The sequence below is a fragment of the Rhinolophus ferrumequinum genome, chromosome 17 (genome assembly GCF_004115265.2).
Source record: "Rhinolophus ferrumequinum isolate MPI-CBG mRhiFer1 chromosome 17, mRhiFer1_v1.p, whole genome shotgun sequence".
In the NCBI taxonomy this organism is placed as follows: Eukaryota; Metazoa; Chordata; class Mammalia; order Chiroptera; family Rhinolophidae; genus Rhinolophus; species Rhinolophus ferrumequinum.
Window position 1 is genome coordinate 7309988 of NC_046300.1, and position 26501 is coordinate 7336488.

Below are 26501 nucleotides of genomic sequence, written 5' to 3' on the forward strand. Positions count from 1 at the left end.
ATCTGCTATAGGTTTTCTGCTAATGCCTCTGGGGTTCTATCTCCTTTTCCATCCTTCTATGATCCCTGCCTCATTTCACGCCTTCACTGCCTCTTGCCTGGACTGCTGTAATTCTCTCTTAACTGGTCTCCCTGCTTCCAGTCTCTCCGAAAACAAATTCATCCATCTAAAATAGATTTTCTAAAGCAAATCTAATCAGGTCACTACTGTGCTTAAAAAATTCTTCCATGGTTCCCTATCACCTCCTAGAAAAAGCCTATAGTACAGAGTAGACAGGGTTTTGGGCCTTGCCCCAATCGCCTTGCCCTCCATTCCCCTATAGGTCTCTGAACCAATCAGGCCCAGTCACTTCCTGATCCCAATCCTGATCCTGGAAATGATGAAAGAGTAATATAATGAATACCTGTATACCGTGCACCTAGAGTCAATAAGGCAAAAACATTAGCATCATCCTTAACTCCTCTCTTACAAGCCTTATATTCTATTCATTAACAATTCATTTAGGTTCTTTCTTCAGACATATCCAGAATGCAGTACTCCTCACCACCCCCTCTGCAATGCTCTGATCCAAGCCAGCATCGCTGACAGTGATCTTTAGTTTCCTGAAGGCTCCCTGCGTCCTCCTTGCTCTCTACAGTCTATTCTCGCCCAGCAGAGGGCTCCTGTTAACTCCTAAGTCAGACTATGTCATTCCCCTGCTCAGAACTCTTGAATGGCTCCCATCTGCTTCAGAGAAGCCGATGTCTCCTCACAGTGATACACGAAGTTTGCTTTGCATGCTACCATCACCTCCATGTTCCGGTCTTTATTAGCTGCTGTTCTTGCTCTCTCTCCCTCACTCTGCTCTAGCCACAAAGAACTCCCTGTAGTTTCTCAAACCTGCCTGGTACAGACCATCTCAGGGCTTTTGTATTTTCTTTCCCCCTCTTCTACTGCCTCCCCCGCCACTCGGTTCAAGCCATTGTTTCTCAGTCTAGTTGTGTAGGACACAGCTCCCTGGCCGATGCTGGTATTGTGAGCCTTGCGCTCCCCCCGGCTGAGGCATTCGGTCGCTGGTCGTCCATTGGCCGCTCACAGCAGCTCACAGCAGCTCACGGCAGCTACCAGCCACTCATGATGGCTGCCGGCCACTCACGCCGGCCACCGGCCGCTCATGGCAGCACATGGCAGCACATGGTAGCCCACAGCAGCACACAGCAGCCCATGCCGACCTCTGGCTGCTCAGGGCAGCCCAGCTCTAGGGAGAGCCTTGTTCACAATCTTAGCTGTAGAGGGCGCAGCTCACTGGCCCATGTGGGAATCAAACTGGCGACCTCGGTGAGCCACCCAGCGGTCCCACATTTTCTTTTCCTCTTCCTGGAAGGCCTCTCAAACTCTACCTGCTATCTATGGACAGAACTCACTCTCTCACCTCCTTAGGTAGAATCCAATCACCTTCTCAACGAAACCTTCACTCTCCTAATTAACATTGCATATTACTCTGCTTCCTGCCCCAACTCTCTAATCCTTTTTCCGGGTTTATTTTTCTCCGTAGCAGTAATCACCACTTGATAACTATGGGTTTCCCACTTATTTTTGTTACAGTCTGTAAGCTCCACAAGGACAGGGACCCGTGTGCTGTGCTACCAGCTGTGCTTCCAGCACTTGGATGGGCGCCTGACACATAGCAGAGCGCAATCGACTTCTGTTGAGTGAGTGGAGGAATGGGAGCACAGAGAAGGAAACATTTAAGTCCAGAAATACTTCTTGGAGGAGTAAATCCAACCATTGGCACATCCCAACTCCGCCCAGACCGGTCACAGCCTGTCAAGCTCCCTCAAGCCACGCCCATCGGGGCGGGGCCGCGGCAGGAAGCAGCCCCCCCTGGCGGAAGCCAGGCAGGACAGTCTAGGCCCGCCTCCCGACCTGTCCCAGGGTCCGGCCCCGCCCACGAGAAAGTGGGTGAAAGGTCAGCGGCGCCGGCCCTGCGGCTTGGGCAGTGGAGCTACGCGGCGGCGAACACACAGATAAGCTCACGGACACAGCGACCATGGCAGACCAGGCGAAGCCCATCAGCCCGCTGAAGAACCTGCTGGCCGGTGGCTTTGGCGGCATGTGCCTCGTGTTCGTTGGGCATCCGCTGGACACCGTCAAGGTGCGAGGAGGCTGGGGGGGGATGAGGCCCGTGCGGGGCGCGGAAAGCAGGTTCTCCCTCGAGGCGCGGCTCGGGACAGATAGGGGGCCGTGGGAGCTTCCGTGAGAACTTTAGAGGATCGCCCTTTCTCGCGTTTTGGGGTTTGCGGGCGCTGTTCCTCGCCCGCAGAGAGCTGAATCGTGCAGAGTGAGCAGCCTCTCACAGTGCAGCAAGGGCTCTGATTTAAAGCTCTGTCCCGGAGCCTCTCCTGACCTTGCGCCACTTTGGAGATATGAAAGAAAAAGCGCCTCCCCAAAACTCTGACTTCAACAAACCCTAACATTACCAGCAAGGTTGAAACAGGTCACCTGTAAAGCCCGCCTCAGGAAGAGAGCTAAAGACAGAGGCACGGTTATTCTAGAGATGTCTTTTGACCCATGCCTCTGGGGCCAGGGTGCCTCTTTACCATCTTCTTTGCACCTTTCCCCGCCGGAGAGGGACTTGGCTATCTTCAGCCTGTCATCCTATGTTAGCCTGAGTGGTCTCCTATGGGAAGCGATGGTGTCCTCAGTGACAGAGCACCTGCCAAGGAAAGCCAGTGACCAACTTTGCCCAGTACCAGGCTGACCCTCACCATTCCCAGGTGAGGACCCCGTGGTCAAACTGAGGCTCTGGAAAGAAGGAAACTCCTCAGGGCTTGTTCCCTGGTCTTCGTCACATCACAGCCTGCCTGAACTCTTCTCTCTGCAGCACTTTCAGCCAGGCCTTGGGTTAGGTTAAAGTCCACACCCTGTGACTTAGCTAGCATTTAAAGCTTCATCCTAGTTTTCTCATCCTATTTCTGGATACACTGTTGGAGAAAATTGACAGATCAAGCCATTGTGGTCCTGTGGGGAGCAGACATGAATCTCATAGTGAGATATGAAGCCTGTGTAGGGATCTTATTAGAATGTCAGATCAGGTTTCCTCCACAGGAAAATAGCTTTGGGGCACTTTCTCTTTGCCTGTTTGGGAAACAAGCTCTTTGCTGCCTTACATCTAGGAGAGGAGCTGGGCTCATTCCTAGCAAGACCAGGATTAAAGGAACCGGTCTGGTTAGGGCATTGTGAAACATGAAATCAGATATTTATTCAGCTGATGATATATGCTGAGTTAGTGTATTAGTGCTTCCCAGACAGTGGTTATTCTAAGCAGCACTGTCAAGTAAGGGGAAAGAGTTGTCTGGTCTCTTTTCCTACTTTAAAAAAAAAAAAAAAGTTTCAGGTATACAGCATCATAATTCGACATCTGTATACACTACAAAGTGCTCACCCCCAAAAATCTAGTTACTAACCATCACCATGCAATTGACCCCCTTCACTTCTCTCTCTCGCCCCAACTCCCTTTCCCTCTGGTAAACACCAATCTGTTCTCTGTATCTATGAGTTTGTTTTGGTTATTTGTTTTTTTTTTTGTTTTTAGATTCCACATCTGAGTTAAATCATATGGTATCTATTTCTGACTTACTTCACTTAGCATTATGCCCTCAAGGTCCATCCGTGTTATTGCAAATGGCAAGATTTTATTCTTTTTTTATGGCTGAGTAGTCTATTATATACAAAGGATGCCAAAAAAAAAATGTATACACATTTTAAGAAAGGAAAACTATATCAAAATTGTAATACTCAATATATATTGATAACAAAAGATGAATACAAGTCACATTTGACTTCTGCAATTACAAGAGGTGCTCAAAGTGGTTACCATTAGTGTCCAGACACTTCTGATTACAGCGAACTACTGCTTGAGCAACGTTGAACAAAGTGCCTGCTTGTATACATCTATCTATCTATCTATCTATCTATCTATCTATCTATCTGTCTGTCTGTCTGTCTATCTATCTATATATATCACATCTTTATCCATTCATCCATTGATGGATACTTAGGTTGTTTCCATATCTTGCCTATTGTAAATAATGCTGCAATGAATGTAGGGGTGCATATATCTTTTTGAATTCATGTTTTCATATTCTTTGGATGTATACCCAGAAGTGTAATTGCTGAATCTTATGGTAATTCTATTCTTAAATTTTTGAGGCATCTCCCTCCTGTTTTCCATGGTGGCTGCACTAGTGTGCAATCCCACAATAGTGTGCAAGGGTTCCCTTGTCTGCACATCCTCGCCAACACTTGTTATTTCTTGTCTTTTGATAATAGCCATTCTAACAGATATGAGGTAATTTTTCTTGGTGATTTTGATTTTCATTTCCCTAATAATTAGTGATGATGACCATCTTTTCATGGACCTGTTGGCCATCTGTAGGTCTTTGGAAAGATGTCTATTCAGATCCTTTGTCCATCTTTTAATCGGGTTGTTTTTTTGTTGTTGAGTTGTATGAGTTCTTTATATATTTTGGATTTTAACCCCTTACGGGATCTATGATTTATAAATATCTTTTCCTTTTCAGTGGGTTGCCTTTTTGTTTTGATGATGGTTTTCCTTTGTTGTGCAGAAGCTTTTTACTTTGATTTAGTCCCATTTGTTTATTTTTGCTTTAGTTTCCTTGCCTTTGGAATCAGATCCACCAAAACATCCCTCCCTATGACCTGTGTCAAGTAGCTCACTGCCTATGTTCTAGGAATTTTATAGTTTCAGGTATTATGTTCCAGTCTTTAACCAATTTTGAGTTAATTTTTGCATATGATGTAAGGTCGTGGTCTAGTTTTATTCTTTTGCATGTGGCTGTACAGTTTTCCCAAAACAATTTATTGAAGTGACTGTCCTTTCTTAATTATATGTTCTTGGCTCCTACATTGTAAGTTAATTGTTTATATATGTGTGGGCTTATTCCTGGGCTCTCAATTCTCTTCCATCTGTCTGAGTGTCTGCTTTTATTGCAATACAGTTCCGGCTCTCCTGGGACTCCAGCTTGCTGACTGCAGATATTGGGCTTTGCCTGCCTCCGTAATTGTGTGGAACCAGTTCCTTATAACAAGTATAAATAAATAAGTAAATTGATCTCCATGTCCTGTTGATTCTGTGTCTTTGGAGAATCCTGACCAATGCAATACCCAAGAGAATTGAAAACATGTCCACTTAAAAACCTGTACACAAATGTTTATAGCCCCATTATTCCTAATAATCAAAAAGTGGAAAAAATGCAAATGTCCAGTATCAGATGAAAAGATAAACAAACGTAGTACAATGGAATATTATTCACCAATAAAAAGGAATGAAGGACTCATACAGTCTACAACATAGATGAACTTTCAAAGCATTATGCTAAGTAAAAGAAGCCAGGTGTGAAAGACCACATATTATATGATTTCATTTATGTTAAATACACAGAATAGGCAAATCCATAAAGATAGAAAGTCATTTAGTGATTGCCAGGGACTGAGAGATTGGGAGTGACTACAAGTGGGTGTGGTATTTCTTTTTGGGGTGATGAAAATGTTCTAAAATTAATTGTAATGAAGGTTGCACAACTGTGACTATACTAAAAACTGTTGAACTGTATGTATACCTTAGTGAATTTTATGATGTATGAATTCTATCTTAATAAAGCTCTTTGAAAAAACAATACTGGACCAAAGATAAACATGTTGGCTGGGACTGCCCTCATCTGAAGGATTGGCTTCCATGGGGTTCATTCATATGCTGGCAAGTTGGTGCTGGCTGTTATCAGGCCTTCTTTCTTCTGCACATGGCCTCTCCAGGCTGCTTGAGTGTCCTGATGACATGGTGGCTGCCTTTCCCCAAAGCAAATAACCAGAGATGGAAACAGACAGAAGCTGACCTTTTATCACCTTGAAAAAATCACATAGCATCAATTCCACCACATTCTATTTGATAGAAGTGAGTCACTGAGTCTGGCCCACATTCAAAAGGTGGGAAATTAGGACTTACCTTTTGAATGGGAAGAGTGTCAAAGAATTAGTGCACATAATTGAGAACCACCTTCTGGGTAAGGATGGCTGAGGACTTGGCCTAGGGGAAGACTCAGACCCAGAAAAAAAGAAATGAAAATTCTGGAAGCATCTTGAAGGACTACTCCAATAAACTTGGTCCTCGTGATAAAAGCAGGAAGAGCAGCAGGAAGTAGCCAGAGGTGATGCCAGGGTTTCAGATCCTGAGAAAGAGGGTAGTTAGGCGGCTCTGGCACACATGGGACATTCATAGGAGGGTGAGAATCTGGAGGTGATTTCAGTAGGGAGAGCTTCTCCAGGCAGTTGGCAATGTAGCCCTAAAGGTGGGGAGAGAAAATCTGGAGATGGCCCCGTGCTAGTCATCACTGAACAGCAGCCGAAGCCCTGGAATTTGGGTTTTCTGAAAGGAATGGTGGACCGGAGGAGTAGGGTGCTAAGCCTTGGAGAATGCCTGGAGTAGAAAGGAGACAAAGGAAGTACTAAGAGGGGAGGTTTAAAAGAGAGACAGTTTGAAGCATTGGATACACCAAAAGATCAGGGAGGACGAGGACCAAGAAAAGTAGGATTAAAGTCACCTCACTCCAAAATGCGTTTGTTGAGCACCTAAGCAATATGCCACTACAGATGACAGTGGGGTGGTGGCCTGAGCTAAGCTTTGCATCGGCTAGTGACTGCCATGTCACTGGAACTCACTAGACCCAGTCTCCTCAGCTGTCAATTGGGAATACCTATCCCATGGGGCATAGGGGATCCATTAGATAAGAAATAAATGGTGAAAGTAAGTGGATGAGGAAATCAGAAAAGCGTTGCTCTCTCTAAAAGCATGCTACTAATGACTTGGGAGTGCAGGGTTTGAATAAATTGAAGGAAAGAGAAATCTGAATCCAGCAGGTTAAGTGAGTGCTGAAGACGTACACGGGTGTGGCTTTTCTCTGTTCCGTTTGGCAGCCAGTTGGGCCATTGCTACCGACAGGCAGTTTTGATTTTGGGAGATGACTGTATTTTAACTTCTGATTTCAGGTCCGACTGCAGACGCAGCCCGCGAGTTTGCCTGGACAGCCTCCCATGTATTCTGGGACCTTTGACTGTTTCCGGAAGACTCTTGTCAGAGAGGTATGATACTCGGTGCTGGCCATTTCTCTTACTCAGAGGAATACATTCACAGGGTGCATTCGTTACTCCCTCGCGGGGACAGCTCTGCTGGAGGTCTGCCCCACAGCAGCGGCTCTCTCACCATGCCATCCGATGCCCTCCGATGTCATCGTTCTGGAGTCTTCGCTTGTTCCAGCTTCTGTTTTATAGATGACTGAAGCTGATAAAATGATTCTCTCCTTTGGAAGGCAGGGTTTAGACCACAGGCAATTACTGAGGAATATTTGGAGACTCAAAATGGAAGAAAATGCAAATCTGTATCAGTCAATTTGACAGAGGTGGCAGAAGTTCCCATAAAGTCTGAGGAATAGTGAGAGAGGCCAGAAGAGTCTTCAAACCCCTAGACAAGGACACTAAATTGGTTTGGAGCTACCAGATTACATAATAATTTTTCAGATAGCTCCTGGAGTGAAAACATGGGATTTTTAAAAAGTTTTAATTACTAGTGACATTTATTACTCACTTCATTAGCACATGTGTGAAAAGACCTTGTTGAGAACTTTTTCTTTGCTTCCTAAAATAAGTCTCATAATGAATAAATGCCTTATTGAATACATAGTCTTTATTAAATATACAGCAACTGAGAAGCAAGTGTCACTCAGATAAAGAGGATTTTGGTAGTTGATAGATTTAGCCTTGGGGGAGAAGTTGTTTCCCAGGGTTCCTGCAGGACCCAAGCGTCGGAGGAAGGTTTTGCACCCATGAGTGAAATGGTGCTGCCTTTTCCTCCATAAGGAGCTCCTTCTTTGGTCTGTTCCTCCCTGGACGAAGTCTCATCAGTGTCCGAGGAAGGCTTTAGGCTTCAGGTCAGCTCAGAGTCCTCTGCCCTTCTGGAAGAGAGGAAGGTTTACATGTCCCTGCCTCAGGAAACATTATTGAGCACTGTTTAGTGTCTGGACAATGTGCAGGGTGCTGGGGACCTAGTAAGAATGGCTTGTGTAAACCCAACTCCCTGCAGAGTTGCTCACTAGGCTTCCTTAGTCCATATTTGTGCGTGTCCCTGGTTTCTACTGTGCCAGACTTCGCTCTGCTTTCCGGAGCTGCCAGACAGAGGTCTTGGTTGTGCTTAATGGAACTGGGTGGGCCAGTGCTGTGAAGAAAGGCTAGAAGTGTTGTTGAGAGGCGTGGCTTTGGCCCCTGGGGACCCCAGCATCCTTCTGAGTCAGGTGGGAAGCTGTGGGCGGGGCTTTGGAAGGACTTTGTCCCTTGCTGCTTTTGCAGACCCCCCTCAGAACCTTCTTTGTCCTATTAAGCCTTTCCTGTGTACTGCCTCTGCATTTTATCTTGGGGGAGCTGCTTATAGCCGGCAGTAGTGTGTGACTTTTGCAGCATCCAAGAGGAGTGCTGAAAGGTACAGCTAGTGTCCCTTTAGCTCTGGAAAGTAGATTGCTTGTAAATGCCTGGGGTCTGCAGTGCAGCCGGTTCTCCAGCCTGGGCCTGGACCTCCCAGTGTGCAGTTGCACTGTTCACTCCTGCTGCTCTCTCTATAAGGAGCAACTTTCACTTTTTTTCCATTTGTTTTTAAAATTATTCCTTCTGTTTGTATTAAAGTGATACAAGCACTTAGTTTATTACCCAAAGCCTTGTAACAAAGTAGCAAAGCGATCTCTTCCCGCTCCCCATCCCCCATTCTCCAAGGGCAATTACTTTAAGCTTTCAGTGTTGATGCTGTTTCTACAGAGCTACATAATACACGTTTACTACTATATTTTATACATTTTTATATGTTTTAGCTTCCTATTTGTGGTAGATGATTTTAACTCTTACGTTACTTATCCCCTCTTTCAGCCCTGCCTATATAATTTTATCACACTTTGTGATTGAATCCAATTTACTGTTTTCATGATTCCCACTTCATGTATGTTTCTCTCTGTTAACTAAGTCATGTAGTGTGATGTGCATTTCATTTCTTGGGCAACTTTTTGTTTTTCTTGAGTTTGGGTTAATAATTATGTCAATTTCTGTTACTTGTGTTTCTTGGAATCGTCTCTGTCATCCTGTACCCATTCTGATCTGTAGAATACCTTTCTGTTTGGTTTTCCACACTGCCTAAGCAGTAATGATCTGTTCTTCCAATGTATGTTGTTTCGCTTTGTTTTTCTTGGAAACATGCCTCCAGGAGAGCCCCTCCTCGTACTCCCCTATGGACTGGCCCAAGGCACCCAGGACCATCCTGGAAATCCCCTTCACCCGCCTTGGGCCGAATCTTTGCTCTCCCAGGTCCCAGACCTTCCTCTCCCTTGGTTTACTAAACTTGTTTGGTGGGGATATCTTTCTGTCTTACTGTTGTTTTATTGCCACTACATAGTTGCTTTCATTATTAAACTGTACTAGTGAAAATTGATGTGCAGTCTTACCATTGTTTTTAATGATACAAATCCCATGTCTTAATACTTGGAAAAATACAAAAATTTCTTAATCGCCTGTAATCTCACCCCAAGGAAGTCAGATCACACTGTACATCCTGTTTTGTAGCTTGCTTTTTTGTTTTTCATTTAATAGTCTCTTTTCATGTTACAATGTGACTTTATGGCTATGTGATAGTCTATCTATGGAATTCCCATAATTTGTCTCATTTATCTCCTATTTGGGAACTTTTAGATTCATTCCGAAATTTTGGCCTCCGATAAATGCCTGAGATGTCTTTTTTTTTTAAGATCTCTGAGTATTTCCTTAGAATAAATTTATAGACTGAGAATTCCCTGATAGCAGGTATACTACATATTGCCAGATGTTCTTCCAGAAAGGAAGCTGTTTTCTATTTTCTCCAGCAGTACATAAGAGGACAACTATTTCTGATAAATGTGGTAGTTTTTTTCCTTTTAAAAGCTCTCCTTGCTTGGCGGGGAGGTGAAGGAAGGAAGCCTCCGGTGAGTAGACACAGGCTGCTTCTCTTTTTCAGCGGTGTAAAGGGTGGTGGTGTCTGTAAACAGCTTCTGCTTCTGTGATTCCTTACAGGGCATCTTCGGGCTGTATCGGGGCATGGCTGCCCCCATCATTGGGGTCACCCCCATGTTTGCCGTGTGCTTCTTTGGGTTTGGTTTGGGGAAGAAACTGCAACAGAAAAACCCAGAGGATGTGCTTAGGTGAGTACTTACAGGCTTGGGGCACTTGATGCTTCCCTGCGTGGCGGTGTGGTATGGGTTGGAGGAAAGGCAGTGGCTATCCTCCTGGACTCCAAGGCTGGCTCCTGGGACTCTGCATGAGGGAGCTACTTGAATTTCCTTTGCCCTGTGAACCAAAAAGGGAAAAAGCCCCTCGCCCCTTACCAGGTTGTCATCATTCCTCCTGTGAAGTAGTATCGCTTACTGGGGATATTAGTATTCCCAGCCCTGAAGGTGTTGAGAGGTCTGAATGCTACACTGCATGTCAGGTGCCCAGAGCAGTACCTGCTGCTGCAGTAATGACAGCGGCAGCCATGTTTTCCATCACCTAGTTGGGAAAAGGGAGGTTCCCACTTTTCTTTCACTTCATTTTTCTAACATGATTGTAATCATTACAGATATTGGTTTCTCTGTTAAAGAGAAATAAATTAGTGTATTTCCTTTCAATAAACTTTAAGAAGTTGGATTTGGCTATGAAGAGGCAGATGAGAGAGAATTACAGCTCAGGATTGACATAGTAGTAGTTAATGAAAACAGACTGCTTGGGATGCAGGGTAATTCTGAGTAGAAACGGGGTGTTAAGGGCTCTCAGTCTGAGCTGTGCAATGTGACCCTTGGGAGGGACTGCAGGTAGCACAGGACACACACAGGCTGCTCAGGCTTGGGATCCAGGAACTCGGGGGAGGTAGCCCACGGTGCCAGGTGGTTGTTTTCTGTCACTACTTCAGGCCACAGCAGGCTAAGGAAGGGTCTAGAATGTACATAGAGATGCTTGTAGTGGGACACTCTATTTCTGGTTTCCTTGTGACCCTCCGAAAGTGCCCAGCTTCTGTGAACAGCCACAGGTGGCCCCAAATGTGGGTGTGTATAGATAGGGTCCTTTGAAGCTGTGTTTGACTATTGGCAGTCCGAATGTCCCATGGATCACGCCTGTCTGGGTACCATCCCTGTTTGGCCCTTTCTCAGCATTTTCTAGCACATTCCTTACAACTGGCCTGGCTGCCCCTCAGCTTGTGGAGGTGGCCACAGCTGTTCCCCTGGCCTTGATGCTGTCCTGTCCTGCTTGAACCTTGGCTTAAAATGTTCTCTGGCCCTTGGTGATCCTGAGGTGTGATTGGAGGGGAGCTGGGGTCGACAGAAATCCAGATCCTGGGTTAGTGGCTTTTTTCCATAACAACCCTGAATTTTACAGATGGGAAACAAGGCTCAGAGAGGCCTGGAAACGTGACCATAGCCATTGTCCATGGCAGGCTCAGGGAAGGAAACCACATCTCACTATAAAGCTTCTCCCATGGGTGAGGCCATCGGAGTGAACAGATGGGCCTCGTTTGGCTCTTGGCACTAAGACCCCTGCCCTGGGAAGTTGGACATCAGAATATAGTACCCGGAACTTGGCTTTGTGTGAAATATGATTCATTTGTGCTGGGCTTAGTCCAGACCAAGTGCTTATTTTTCTTACAAAGTCTTCCTCTGCTGGGATTGCCTGTCCTGGGTGGGTAGTCACAGGTGCTTGCCTCCGGTTTTTGTTTTCAATACAGCTACCCCCAACTATTTGCAGCTGGGATGTTATCTGGCGTATTCACCACAGGAATCATGACCCCTGGAGAACGGATCAAGTGCTTGTTACAGGTTAGGGTGTGAGCTGGGGTGGGGGATGTGACGTGAGGGGGGACGGCTAGCTCTTGCCATTCAGTGTATAATTTTGTGTGAATGTTTATGTCCCTTCATCCTTTATAAAGGCTTCAGATCGGGTGTGCAAAACCCTTTCAGGGTTTTCAGGATTATGGAAGCAATCATAGTAGAATCAAGAACGGACCCATCAAAATGTCACACCTGTGCTGTGTCAATCCCTACGCAGCCACTTTTGTTAGCATCTACTTCAGGTGAAAGGGAAGCTGCTCTTGCCCAACATCTGCTCTCTGTACCGACTGCCCTCAGGCTTAGTGACCTTACAGCTCCCCGCCTGTTGGTAGGCAGAGGGTGAGCGGGCTGCCTGGCTTACCACACAGTATTCCTTTTAAAAAAGGAATGTTACCACATTTTTCTTCAAATGGCTGACGTAATGTAACACACAATTAATTCTTATTAGAAAATTTCGATTGTGCAGAGAAGCGCAAAGGAAAAATATTCTTTGTATTTATTACCCATGATACCACTGAGGTAACCACTGTTACGTTGTGTGTGAATTCTTCTAGTCTTTTTGGTAAATATGTATGTTAAGAAATGTTATCTTTGAAATAAAATTGAGTTAGTTTTGTAACCAATTTTTTTCACTTGACATAATATTTTTCTATTATTTTTCTCAAGCATCATTTTCTGCATGTTATTTCATTACATGGCTGTTATTTACCCAATCTGCCCTTATCTGGGGGTATGACAAATTATATGCCATAGCGAACATCTTTGTAAATAAGATTTTACAAAGTGCCTGATTACTTTCTTAGGATGAATGTCTAAAGTTGGAATTAGTATGTTTAAAGCGATATACTTTTTAAGGTTTTTAATATGCATTACTAAATGGCCCTTCTACAAAGGCCTATCACTTTCTATTCCTGTCATTAGTATACAAGAGTGCCCATTTCCAGCAGACTCTGCAGCATCTAATTTACAATCTCTGCTAGTCTGATACGTGAAGAATTTGTATTGTTTTAATTTTGTATGCTTTTAATTGGTGGTGAGGTTAATTATTTTGATGAATGTTAGTTGCTTGTATTTTTCCTTTGTGACATGCCTGTTTGTGTTCTTTGCTCATTTTGTTTTCTAAATTGATTTATAAAACCTTTGGACATGTTAAGGTTATTAATTACTTACATGCAGCAAGTCTTTTCATGGTTTACATCTGTTACTCAATTTTGTGTATTTTTTAAAATTAAACTTTTTATTTTCAGATAATTATAGATTCAGATGCAGTTGTAAGAAATAATACAAAGGGGGAAAAAGGAAAGAAATAATACAAAGAGAGCCCATGTAATGTTTACCCACTTTTCCTACAGTGGTAACGTCTTGCAAAACTATAGTACAATATCACACCAGGATGTTGACACTGATACTGTCAAAATATAGAATATTTCCATCAGGCCGAGGATCCCTTTTATAGCCACATCCACTTCCCTTCCCCCGCTCCAGTACTTAACCACCCCAGCAACCATTCATCTGTATTCCATTTCTATAATTTTGAAATTTCAAGAATGTTATGTCAATGGAATCATACAGTATGTAAACTTTTCAGATTGGCTTTTTAAACTCAACATAATTTTCTGGAGATTCATTCATAGTGTCGCACGTACGAATAGCTCATTCCTTTTAAGTAGTTCCTGGTGTGGATATACTGCAATATGTTTAACTTTTCATCCATTGAAGGACACGTGGGTTGTTTCCAATTTGGGGCTATTATAAATAAAGATGCTGTAAACATTCATGGATAGAGATTTTCCTGAGAAAATAAGTCCTCGTTTCTCTGGGATAAATGCCCAGGAGTACGGTTGCTGAGTCATGTAGTAGTTGCATGTTTAGTTTTTAAAGAAACTACCAAACTGTTTTTAGAGTGGCTGTACCATTTTACATTCTTCCAGCAGTGAGCAATATATGAGTGATCCAGTTTCTCTGCATCCTCATCACCATTTGGTGTCACTACTTTTAATTTTAGCTATTCTGCTAGGTGAATAGTGATATCTCCTTTTAATTTGTATTTCCCTAATAGCTGAAGATATTGAACTTTTTTTCATGTTCTTATTGGCTATCTGTATATCTTATTTGGTGAAATGTCTGTTCATGTTTTTTGCCCATTTTCTAATTGGATTATTCAGGGTTTTTTTATTGTTGAGTTTTGGGAGTCCATTATTCTAGATAATAGTGCTTTGTTAGATACGTGGTTAGCAAACATTTTTCTCCCAGTCTATAGTTTGTCTTTTCATCCTCTTAATAGAGTCTCTGGAGCAAACATTTTTAATTTTGATGAATTTCAGTTTATTAATTTTTCTTTTGTGGGTTGGGCTTTGGGTGTTTAGGGCATTTAGGGTCTAAGAACTCTTTACCTAGCCTGAGATCTTAAAGAGTTTCCCCTCTATTTTTTTCCTCAAAGCTTTGTTCATAGTTTCACATTTTATATTTAAATATGTGACCCAATCATGAGTTAATTTTTGCATAATGTATAAGAATTAGGTCAGAGTCCTGTTTTTCTTTCTTTTCCTTATGGATGTCCAATTATACCAGTACCATTTGTTGAAAAGACTTATATTACTTCCACTGAATTGTGTTTGCACCTTTGTTAAAATTTAGCTGAGCGTACTTGTGTGTGTCTACTTCTGGGTTCTCTATGTTCTTTCGTTGATGTATATATGTCTATCCCTCCACTAATACTACACAGTCTTGATTAGGATAGCCATAAATTAGTCTTGAAGTTGAGTAACCTGATCCCTTCCACTTTATTATTTAAAAAAACAAATTTCTAGCTATTCTAATTCCTTAGCATTTCCATATAAATTTTAGGATAATTTATAAAATTGAGAAAAATCTTGCTGAGTTTTTGATAGAAATATGTTAAACCTATAGGTCAATTTAGGCAGAATTGACACTTATTATTTTGAGTCTATCAATCCATGGACATGGTATGTCTCGCCATTCATTTAGAACTTTAATTCCCCCCCCCATTTATAAAGATGTTTAATAACAACATTATTTTCTATTAAAGAAATACCAAGTTCAAATGCCCAACAATAATTATGTCTAACACTTGGTCTACATATGAATACAGATAATGGCTGCTGAGTAGATACTGGATTTGAAATTTGCACATATAATTGTGAGTTTGTCTGTTTCTCCTTTCAATTCTACCAGTTTTGCTTCACATAGTTTGCAGCTTTTTTGTTTCATGTATATACATTTAGTATTGCTATGTCTTCCTGGTGGATTGGGCCTTTTATCACTATATAATGTCTCTAATATTATCATTATGTAATATCCCATGTTTTTGCTTAATGTGTTCTTTCTTTCTACCTAATGTTCCAGCGTTTCTTCTTTTATCGTTTTCTTTCTATTTAGAGAACTTATTTTAGCCATTCTTTTGGGATAGGTCTGCTGGTGACAAATTCTCTTAGGTTTCCTTTATCTGAGAATGCCTGATTTCCCCCCTTTATTCCTGAAGGATATTTTCACAGGCCATAGGATTCTGGGTTGACAGTTATTTTCTTTCAGCCCCCGAAAGATGCTATGCCATTTTCTTCTGCCCTGCCTGTTTTTTGCTGTCATTCTAATTGTTTTTTTCTATACGTAAGATCCCTGTAGAAGTCTACTCTTCAGATTTTTTTCTTTATCTTTAGTTTTCAGAAGCTTATTTGTGATGTGTCTTGGCATGGGTTTATTCTGTTTAGTGTTCACTCAGCTTCTTTTTTTTTTTTTTTTTTTTTTAAAGATTTTACTGGGGAAGAGGAACAGGACTTTATAGGGGAACAGTGTGTACTTCCAGGATTTTTTCCAAGTCAAGTTGTTGTCCTTTCAATCTTAGTTGCAGGGGGCGCAGCCCACGATCCCTTGCGGGAGTTGAACTGGCCACCTTGTTTTTGAGAGGACGCACTCCATCCGGGAGCTCAGCGGCAGCTCAGCTTAAGGTGCCGTGTTCAATCTTAGTTGCAGGGGGCACAGCCTACCATCTCTTAGTTGCAGGAGGCACAGCCCACCATCCCTTACGGTAGTTGAGGAATCAAACCGGCAGCCTTGTTTGTGGTTGAGAGCCCACTGGCCCATATGGGAATCGAACTGGCAGCCATCAGCGTTAGGAGCACAGAGCTCCAACCACCTGAGCCACTGGGCCGGCCCCTCACTCAGCTTCTTGAATCTATGTTTATGTTTTGCCAAATTTTTGAAGTTTTCAACAAGTTATTTCTTTGAGTACCTTTTTAGTCCCTCCTTTTCTCCTCTCCTTCTGGGACTCCAAGGACACAAATATTAGATTTTTTTGTTACAGTCCCACAGGTCCTTGAGGTTCTGTTCAATTCATTTCAGTCTATTTTCTTTCTGTGGTTCAGATTGGGTGTTTTCCATTGCTCGGTTCTAGTTCACTGATATTTTTTTTCTTCTCTCTTTATTCTGCTGTTGAGCGAGCCATCCGCTGAGCTTTTAATTTTGGTTATATTTTTCAGTTCTAAAATTTTCATTTGTTTCATCCTTATATCTTCTCTTTTTGTGCTGAGACTTTATTTCTTTGCTTTGGCTTTGTATTTTTAAAAATCTGTTTCAGTCATATTTATACTTCCATATTGAAGGATTTTTACCATGGCTGCTTAAATGTCTTTGTCAGACATCTCTTAACATCTCTTGTTATCTTGGTGTTGGCATCTATTGCTTGTCTTTTTTCTTTCAATTTGGGATCTTCCTGATTTGGGGTGTGATGAAGTATTTTCAACTGAAACCTGGATAATTGCACATTATGTTGAGACTCTGGCTTTTACTTTCTGTGTTAGCTGGCTTTTTCTGACACCACTCCAACAGGAAAGGGCAAGACGCTGCCTGGTTACTGCCACGTAGAGGTAGAAGTCTTGGTTCCTCGTTCAGCCTCTATTGACACCTGAGGGTAGGGCACTTCTTTTTACTGGTTGGTGGGTGTGGGAGTTCAGTGTCTCTACTGACCCCACAGGATGGGGGGGGCTCTGATCACTGGCTGTCAGGGACGAAAGTTCTAGTTCCCTACTTGGCCTTCTCTCACTCCACCCTGGCAGCATGGTAGGTGCCTTATTACAGCCCTGCAAGGGTAGAAGTTAGGCTCCACACTTGGTCCTTGCTGGTGTGGATGGGGGTAAGGCCACAGTTTTTCCTGTGGTGTTTGGCTGTAATCGAGTGTTTATTGTCTAAAGGTTTTCTGTCTTTCTAGGCTGTCCGTTTTCTGGTCATCTGTCTAGAGAATACAGGCTGTTGAGGATTCTTTTTGGTCTGTGTCTGTTGGCATTTCTGGACTGCCAGTTTCTTCAGCGCCAAGTCTGAGATATATCAAAAAGAAAATCCCAGGAACTTGCCACCATGTATGTCATTCCTCAAGTCCCAAGGTCCCTCACCAGTCTGCCTTCTGTTCTCCAAACTTTCAGAGTCTTCTTGTGTTTGTTTAAAAAATAACGTCTAGTATTTTTGTTGTACTTAGCAGGAGGAATAGAGAAAAGTACTTCCCTAAAAGAAAAGGAAGTCTGTTTATTGATTTTGACTGAGGGAATGTCTGTTTTCAGTAGCCTTGTCCCTCAGTCTTTTCCCTCGTGGATTCTTCTTTCTGCTTTATGCCTGAAGTCCTTTTCTGCTCCTAGATGAGACAGTCCCTATTCATACGTTTGTCTTACACTCCTCTGCTCTGCTAGGTGACTATTTTGTACCTCTCCTCTCTTCTCAAAGCCCCATGCTCAGTGGATGACCTGGCTTCCTACTTCACTGAGAACACAAAACCCCCAGAAGAAAACTTCATCAGACGCCCTCCATCACTTCTACCCACCACTGGAAGCTGCTGTTACATCCATGGCTGCCCAGCTTGTTTCCAACAAGGATGGCCCATGCTTCTGCCTGACCCCACCTCCTATTTGTGTACTGGACCCCATCCCATCCTGTCTTGCCCATCCACAGACTCGCTTCAACAATTCTTCTGTCTTTTTCTTTCAACATCAGTTTTTGTTCTGCGCTGGATTGTTCTCACCAGCAACAAAAGCATAAACATTCTTGTATTTTCACCTTCAAAACACAAACTTCTCTCTATTCTACTTCCCACATCAATTTCTGTGCTTCATGTCTTTGTACCCCCTTACATCAAAACTCTGTGAAAAAGTAATTTTTTTCTTTTGTCATTGTCTCTCGTTCCTCTTCTCTAATTGCTAAACCCACTTCAGTCTGGCTTTTGCCTCACAACTACAACAAAAGTACTTTTGTCAAGGTCACCAGTGACCTTTATACTAAGCCCGATATTCAGTTCTTGGTCCTCATCTTTCTTTTTCTTTTTTTTTTCTTTTTTTTTTTTTTTATTGGGGAAGGGGAACAGGACTTGATTGGGGAACAGTGTGTACTTCCAGGCCTTTTTTCCAAGTCAAGTTGTTGTCCTTTCAATCTTAGTTGTGGAGGGTGCAGCTCAGCTCCAGGTCCAGTTGCCGTTTCTAGTTGCAGGGGGTGCAGCCCACCATCCCTTGTGGGACTCGAGGAGTTGAACCGGCATCCTTGTGGTTGAGAGCCCATTGGCCCATGTGGGAATCGAACTGGCAGCCTTCGGAGTTAGGAACATTGGAACTCTAACCACCTGAGCCACCGGGCCGGCCCCGGTCCTCATCTTTCTTGATCCATCAATAGAATTTGACTCAGTCGATCCCCTTCTCTCCTTTGAAGAGCTATCTTCTCATGGCCTCTGTCTTGATTTTCCTCCTGCCTGCTTGGCTGCTCCTCTGACTCTGTTGATTCACCATTATCTTCTTGATCTTTCAGTGTTCATGTGTACAGGGCTCCGTCCTATTACGCTCATTTTATGATGATTTCTCTCTTCTTGTATCATGACTTAGATGCCATGTATATGCTGACGATTCTCCAGTGTTTATCTCCAACACAGACTTTTCCTGAACTCCAGACTCGTTTATCCAACATTTCCATATGGATGCTCAGGGGCACCTCAAAGTCACCATGTGCAGAACTGAACTGGTGTTCCCCAGTGCTGGCGTGGCCTGCAACCTTCTGCAGCTCAGTCGGTGGCAATGCTATTCTTCTGGGTGTTCAGCCCTAAAACCTGCATTCCTCTCTTTCTCCTACTGTACATAGCCCATCTGTTGAACAGTTAAGTTGACTTTCAACGTATCCCAAATCCATTCCTTCTCATCACCTCCATTGCACCCACGTCGCTCCAGGTTGCCTTCCTCACTAGCCAGGACCACGGTGAGGGCCTCCTCACTTGTTTCCCCGCATACAACCTATACGGTACATGACAGTGAGAAGACGACTGTCAGTTCTATACCCGAGCCTCTTTGGCTCCCCATGTCACTGGGTCCTCTGGTCACATGGTCCTCCCTGCTGTTCCTCACACTACCAGGTTCTCACGTGCCTGGATCATTTGGGGAAGTTATACCAAAAAAAGCCACTGGTACTCAATTGACATTGTCTTAAATTTATTATTTTTAGAAAAATTGACATCTTTCTGATTGGAAACTTTTCCTAATCAGCTTTATAACTCTCTGCTTAGCTACCTGTTCTTTCATGTCCCTTGGAGATGTTTTAGAGTTTTGTATATGCAAATCCTATTGCTTGATGCACATATATTTTATTGCTATTTTGAATGGGATTCTTTTCCATTATTTTTTGACTGGTTAATGCTGGTACGTAAGAAAAATTATTGGACTTATATTTTTATTTTGTAAGTGTTTCTCCTTGGAGCTGTCAACACTGAACTCTTTTTCCCACTTTAATTACTCTTTGGTTGATGCCCTGTGTGTTGTGAGTCCTTCTGGCTCTGTACCTGTTGTGGATCCTGCACGAGGCTGTGTCTGAGATCATATCTGTGATTACCTCTGCCTTCCCTCAGGTTCTTGGCTCTTAGGCCCTGGGTCCCCGAGGCTGGGACGGGGGCCTCTCCTTGGCCCTCTCCTGGCTCTGCCCAGGACCTCTGTCCAGGCACTTAGACCTCTGAATGCAATTTCCAGTTCACCTTTTCTTAACCAAGCATCCTGATCAGTTAGGGCTTGGAATGGAGTTGGTGCTCAGTGGATATTTGTTGAAACAGAGTAAGCGAATGACTGAAGTATTTGTCTCCTCCTTTCTAGACCTTCAACTAGCTTTAGTGAGAATGCTCTTGTATTTGGGAGAGTTCCTCAACTTACTCTCCAATTGCTCTGTGAATTACTTTTTCTAGTCAGTGTATATTTTGTGATATTTGCACCTCGTCTTAGTCCATAGTGACTTCCACCAGTGTTATACGTTCCGCATAACTATCTATTTGACAGTCAAATTTTCCGTTGGTCTAATGCATAATGACCGCTTCCATACTCCCTTTGTCATCTTCTGAAACGCGCCGAGTCTGTTGACTTTGATGCGCTTGCTGACTTGCTGACTCTTCCCTCCCTCCCAGATCCAGGCTTCTTCAGGGGAAACCAAATACAGTGGTACCTTGGACTGTGCAAAGAAGCTGTACCAGGAGTCTGGCATCCGCGGCATCTACAAGGGCACGGTGCTCACCCTCATGCGAGGTAACCTTTGAGGTCCCCCACCTGAGGTCCCCTTGGGAGGCTTCCCTGAGATGGTCTTGCCTGGATCGCCAGATTAGCCTTGGCACCATACATGCCACAGCTCGGACAAGGCTGGCGCTGTGTAGCCTGGTGTTAGGCAGGCTCACCTCTGTCCATCAAGGACACAAATGAAGGTGGGGCGAACCTTCCATTTTTCTAGCAGACTGGCCCTCAAGGATAGAAGTCATGACAGTGGCAGTTGGAGGGGAATGGCAAGTCGGTAGAAATTGTGGCTGGAGGGATGAGTGGGAAGAAAGAGTGACTTAGGAACGGTGGGGCTCACCCTGGTTTCTAGAGGCATGTCCTGCTGGGGGGCAGTAGGAGAGGCAGAGACGGCCCCACCCGTATTCTGAGATGGCAGCTTAGAGAAAGGCCAGGTACTTGCTGTGGTTATAGCTGCTTAGAGTGGGCATGTCATTGGGACCACTCCAGAGGGACTTTGGAGATGAAATGATGGCATGTGTGTTTGTACTCACAACAGTGCTTGGCCCAGGGCAGCATCTGGTCACTGCAAAGTCATTACTGCAAGTGGGAAGTGCTGCCGAGGAACTTCTCAGGAAACCTGGAAGGATCCAGTGCCAAGCGTGGCTCTGTTAAGTTCAAGAAATCTGTGAGTGTTTTATGTCATTTAATTGACCTCTTTCTTACGATTAACAGATGTTCCAGCCAGTGGGATGTATTTCATGACATATGAGTGGCTGAAAAATATCCTCACTCCAGAGGGAAAGAGGTGAGGAGAACAGAAGAACTTAGAAGTCATGGGTAGGTTGCCATTTCCTGGGAGTGGATTTGGAGGCAGAAGTGGGACTGGCTGGTGGCTCCATGCCCCCTTTCCTCTTGTTGCTGCTGAGGCCCAGCTGACATCTCTTACTCTGTGCCTCATCCGATGGAGCAAGCATTTGAAACAAGTGCAGGAACCCTCCTCCAAGGAGTGGCAGCTGCCGTGTCACAGGAGCCCTGGCCTTGGGTTTTCTACTTCTCTGTAACTGCCCTGTCTGCCACCGGAGGGATGGTCTGAAGGCCACCCTCACAGCCTCTGTCTGCCTGTGGTTGGTGTTCTGCAGTGTCAGTGAGCTCAGCGTGCCTCGGATTCTGATGGCTGGGGGCGTCGCAGGGATCTTCAACTGGGCTGTGGCAATCCCCCCAGATGTGCTGAAGTCCCGCTTCCAGACTGGTTAGTGGAGGGTAGTGGGGTGGGTGGGAGTGGAGTAGGTCCAGGAACTGGCTGCCCCTGGGGTGCAGAGCTCGTAGGGCCCAAGGGGTACTCACTCTCCACAGTGCACCCACAGCGTCTGTCTGCCCAGCATCTCCCTTGCAGTCATTTGTGTTCTAGGAACCTAGACTCCTTTTCATGTCGGCCTAAACACAAAATAAGTGAGACAAGAAGTCAAATCCATTCTCCGTTTCCCACATGAACAGAAGGACTGTTTCATTCCCTCGGCACCAGTAATCCAGCCATTTGTGTCTGTTTGTCCCAAGGTGAATTGTGTTGTCTGTGGACTGGTCCCAGATGACTTACAGTGTGTCCTCTCCCTGGTGCTGTGACCCTGCAGGAAGACTTGACTACACGATTGTGCTCATGTGTGTCACCATGGTCAGGTCAGGAAGCTTCCTGAAGCTTTAACAGTTGGGTTCTGTCCACAGCACCTCCTGGGAAATATCCTAATGGTTTCAAAGATGTGCTGAGAGAGCTGATCCGGGATGAAGGCGTCACATCCTTGTACAAGGGCTTCAACGCAGTAATGATCCGAGCCTTTCCAGCCAACGCGGTGAGTGGCTTGCAGGGGCTGTTCTTTTTCCCTTCGGGGTTCAGAGCAGAGTGCAGGTGGGCTGACTTTTGCTTGCTCCTGGGATTCGATGGGAGGCCTCAGTTTACCCAAAACTCCACCCTCAGCCAGAGCCTCCTAATTTGCTCCCTGTCCTCCTGAAACTGTCAGAAAGATTTGCCTTTGCGATTCTCTGAGGTGAGGGGCCATGATTTTCTGACCTGGCTATCAGAAGTGGGCAGTTGTGAGACATACGTTTTCTTCCCCTCTTGGGAAGAAGAAAGCACAGCTTGATTCCCTGACCTGGGGTGGGAGTGAGGTCTCAGAGGGGTTCTGGTCCTGTTGGGCCAGCCAAACATGGTGCTGGAGTCTCTGAATGGTCACAACTCCTGCTGCCTTTTCTCTTCTTCCAACCCCTTGTCAGGCCTGTTTCCTTGGCTTTGAAGTTGCCATGAAGTTCCTTAATTGGGCCGCCCCCAACTTGTGAGGCTGAAGGCTGCTCAAGGCTCTGGATGCTGGAAGCTGTTACCGAAGAGGAGCAGTGGGCAGGACTAGGTCATCCTGGAGGGTGAAGGGAGGGGGATAGTGGGATCAGAGCTCTGTGCATGGACTTGTTGAGACCATTTTTGCCTTAATGACACCCTCTACCTGGTATAACTTGATGTGCTGTTTTGAAACTTGAATTCACTCTTGTCAATGTAAGGGATCTCAAGAGGGGGATGGACTAAATAGTTTCTAGACCAGATACTACTTGGGCCAGAGTATGTCTACTGGTTGACTACTATCCCTACTGTACCCAGAATACTCATCTTGAAAGAGGAACTCTCAACCTATCACTGGATGCACTATGCAGGTTTTCAACCAGCTGACCAGGAGGTGGGGTCCTCTTTGATCCCTAGCCAGGAATACCCACCAGACTTCCAGGGTACTATCCTATTCTGGCCTGCACGTGGGGATGTGGCTTTGAGACCCACGTCTGTCTGTCAGATGGACTAAGCAACTGTAGGCACAGATAGCCTGATAACAGTAGGGTTGATTTTTCCTTTTTTAGGCATACAAGTAATTAAAATGGAAACTAGAGTGGCCTAATTTCCCAGGAGACAGTGGAGAGCTTTCCCTCCTACACAGTTAGGAGAGAGTTTTGAATCAACAGTCCCAGTCTGCTGGGATAAGTGAAAAAGCCCAGGCAGGGAATAGGAAGGCTCTTTTTGCATGCTCTTTTCTCATGAGACCCCCCCCCATTTTAACAGGAAATAATAAATACATTTTTAATTTTTGCATTGTGTGAGACTTTTTTCCTTTTTTTTTTTCTAAAGATTTTATTGGGGGAGGGGAACAGTACTTTATTGGGGAACACTGTGTACTTCCAGGACTTTTTTCCAAATCAAGTTGTTGTCTTTTCAGTCTTAGTTGTGGAGGGCGCAGCTCAGCTCCAAGTCCAGTTGCTGTTGCTAGTTGCAGGGGGCACAGCCCACCATCCCTTGCGGGAGTCGAACCGGCAACCTTGTGGTTGAGAGGACATGCTCCAACCAACTGAGCCATCTAGGAGCTCAGTGGCGGCTCATCTCAAGGTGCCATGTTCAATCTTTAGTTGCAGGGGGCGCTGTCCACCATCCCTTGCAGGACTCGAGGAATCGAACTGGCAACCTTGTGGTTGAGAGCCCACAGGCCCATGTGGGGATCGAACCGGCAACCTTTGGAGTTAGTAGCGTGGAGCTCTAACCGCCTGAGCCACCCGCTGGCCCGAGACTTTTTTCCTTTTGATTCGGGTATTTTAGCAGGCAGCCTGTGGCCTTGGTAGAGGCCGTCAGGGATCCAGTGTCTTTCCCTGATTCCTTCAGGCAGGGGCTCCAGTAATAGAAAGGGGGAAGTTTTGGCCAGCCCAGCCTTCCCTGACTGCTCCAGCCTCAGCTGCTTGAGGGAGGGTGGGGTGGGGTGGGGCTGGGCGACTTGGTTGGTAACTATTCCCACAGCCCTCAGTGCAAGCCTGGCATGCAGGCCCCACAGCCCTAGGCTGCAGCTCATCCCATCATTCCTTAGCCCCTCTGCCCTCAACCACATACCGTGTTTCCCCGAAAATAAGACCTAACTGGAAAATAAGCCCTAGCATGATTTTTCAGGATGACATCCCCTGAACATAAGCCCTTAATGCATCTTTTGAAGCAAACCTTAATATAAGACCTGGTCTTATTTTCAGGGAAACACGGTAGGTGCTGAGCTAACAGGTCAATTGTTCTGAAAGGCCAAAAGCAGTCCTGAGTTGTCCTATGGGCTTTGGTGATCTGATGTCACCAGCCTGGCTTCACTCATCAGGCTAAGGATGATGCCCAGGTGCTGCCCGAGCAGGTGAGAGAGTGGAGAGTCACAGGCTAGTCCTTGTCTGGTGGAGGTTGAGGTTCCCAGAGCTGGGCTTCTCTGGCAATGTCCTATCTAGCAGTCACCGTCACTGTTGCTCTGACACTTCCCGCCTCGCTGCAGCTGCACAGAGACCCGTGGACTTTGGCTTTAGAGCCACCACTCTATGTAAATGGGTGAGTGGGGCAGGGACCCACACCTATCTGGGAGTGGTGTGGCCAACCTGGCAGGAAGCTGCAGATTTGGGGATTTAAGGAAGGAGGCTTTATTCCTGGGAAAATATTTCTGGATGACCAGATAGGAATGATGGTCAAGTCAAAAAACAACATTTTTTAGAGAAGAAAAGTGTGTGCCCGCTGCCTGGGAAGATGAAGTCAGTGCCTCTCTCATGCTGCAGGATGTCTGTTTAATTTTTTGATTTTAGGACGACCACATACCGTATGTGTCTCCTGAAGCTCTTCTCAGCACCACCCAGTTTTTGAGCGGGTCCTGAAACCTCAGCCTTTGCTCGAAGCCCCTGGGAGTTCATTTGCATTCCAGTGAAATGCCAGCTATTCCCTTGGCTCCGGATCACTTTTACGTTCTGTGCTTCTGGATACTTTGCCCTTTGAAATAGTTTCTATTTTAAAATGCAATATTTTGGCTCCTTGATGTTAGTGGTGGTAGATTCTTTTACTCCTGTGGATGTTCAATAGATGTTAAGTCAAATAGGGAAGCCTCTGGAGGCATATTTGTGAGGGGAGCAGAGCAGATGGTGAGTAACTCCCTCCTGGCTGGCACTTCATTTTTATGATGCACTTTGAAATGCCACCTGTTCCTGATATATCTCTTCTCTCCCTGATGGGAGTAAGGGTAGGGGAGAGATTGGGGCCCTCCCCAGCGATTTGTCTGATTGTCACAGAAAGCCTTAAGTAGAAGCTAGACAGTTAAAACAATCAGCTGGTGGTAACAGCCTCACCCAGGCACAAAGTAGAATATAACTGGGTCAAAGGTGAAGGACAGAGAGCACGTTGTTGGAACAGCAGCTTATTAGAAGCAATTGTAACATCATATCTGCTGTCCTTACATACCGTCTCTACTCACAGCTCTCCCCACAGTTCTTTTGAGGCTGGAACCCCCTACGCCCTTTCCAACGTCTTCAAGGGTTCATTCTCATCTCTTTATCCCCATGTAACTCATTGTTTAATGGGTAGGGATTTTTACCCCCACTTTCAGATGTGGAAGCTAAGGCTCAGACAGGGTAAATTGATCTGCCAAGATCATTGGCAAGTTCATAACAGAATGGAGATAATAGAGTGATGTCTGAAGAAAGGCTTGTGATCCAATCGGAGGTTGTCCCAGGGCCACTTGACATAAGCTCCAAGAGGCTTGTCTGTACTGCAGGCTCAAAGCCCAGCAACTGGCCTGTAAATCAGGCCAGGGGTGGCACACAGAGTCCCAACAGGCCCTGGCAAGGCCCCAGGGTCAGATGCTCCCAGAGGGCTCTCTTTTCTGTTTTCTCTGCTCTGGTCAACATGCAGGCCTGTGGCTCTCCAGCCAGGCTCTCCCTTGCTTCCCGGGTTCTCTCTTTGCCCTGAGGTATCTCAGAGACAGACTCTAGGTCCACTGCAGAGACTGATGCTTTCTTAGGACACTGTCCTACAGAGTGGGGTGGCTCACAGGTACAGAAATAGGTAGCCCAGAAATTGACTGCTCTTTGGAGCAAGGACACTTGTTAAAATAGACCGGCCTTCCTGGACCAAAGGCAGTGGCCTCATAGGGGAGGCATTATGAATGCTGAAGAAGGCAGAGGAAACATTGCCCACTTCCCCAATCCCTTCTGCCCACTAGAGACTCATGAACACTTCTAAGACAAAATAGAAACTGATGGTGGTCAA

The 26501-nt window shown here is 45.0% G+C and overlaps 1 protein-coding gene across 1 annotated transcript; it reads left to right on the top strand.

Moving 5' to 3' along the window:
- The first annotated feature begins 1602 nt into the window (after window positions 1–1602).
- On the top strand, window positions 1603–23546 carry SLC25A20 (solute carrier family 25 member 20). Its single transcript, XM_033132097.1, has 9 exons — window positions 1603–2134; window positions 7045–7137; window positions 10135–10262; window positions 11819–11909; window positions 20347–20464; window positions 21161–21233; window positions 21568–21677; window positions 22148–22272; window positions 22694–23546. The coding sequence occupies exons 1-9, from the start codon at window positions 2030–2032 to the stop codon at window positions 22754–22756; spliced, it is 906 nt and encodes a 301-aa protein (XP_032987988.1). The 5' UTR covers window positions 1603–2029; the 3' UTR covers window positions 22757–23546.
- Window positions 23547–26501: the final 2955 nt, after the last annotated feature.

Bases quoted from the DNA above. Each gene is read 5' to 3' on its own strand.
- SLC25A20 (XM_033132097.1), top strand. From the start codon at position 2,030: ATGGCAGACCAGGCGAAGCCCATCAGCCCGCTGAAGAACCTGCTGGCC. The intron at 2,135-7,044 runs GTGCGAGGAGGC...TTCTGATTTCAG, and splicing joins ATCCGCTGGACACCGTCAAG to GTCCGACTGCAGACGCAGCC. The intron at 21,234-21,567 runs GTGAGGAGAACA...GGTGTTCTGCAG, and splicing joins CTCACTCCAGAGGGAAAGAG to TGTCAGTGAGCTCAGCGTGC.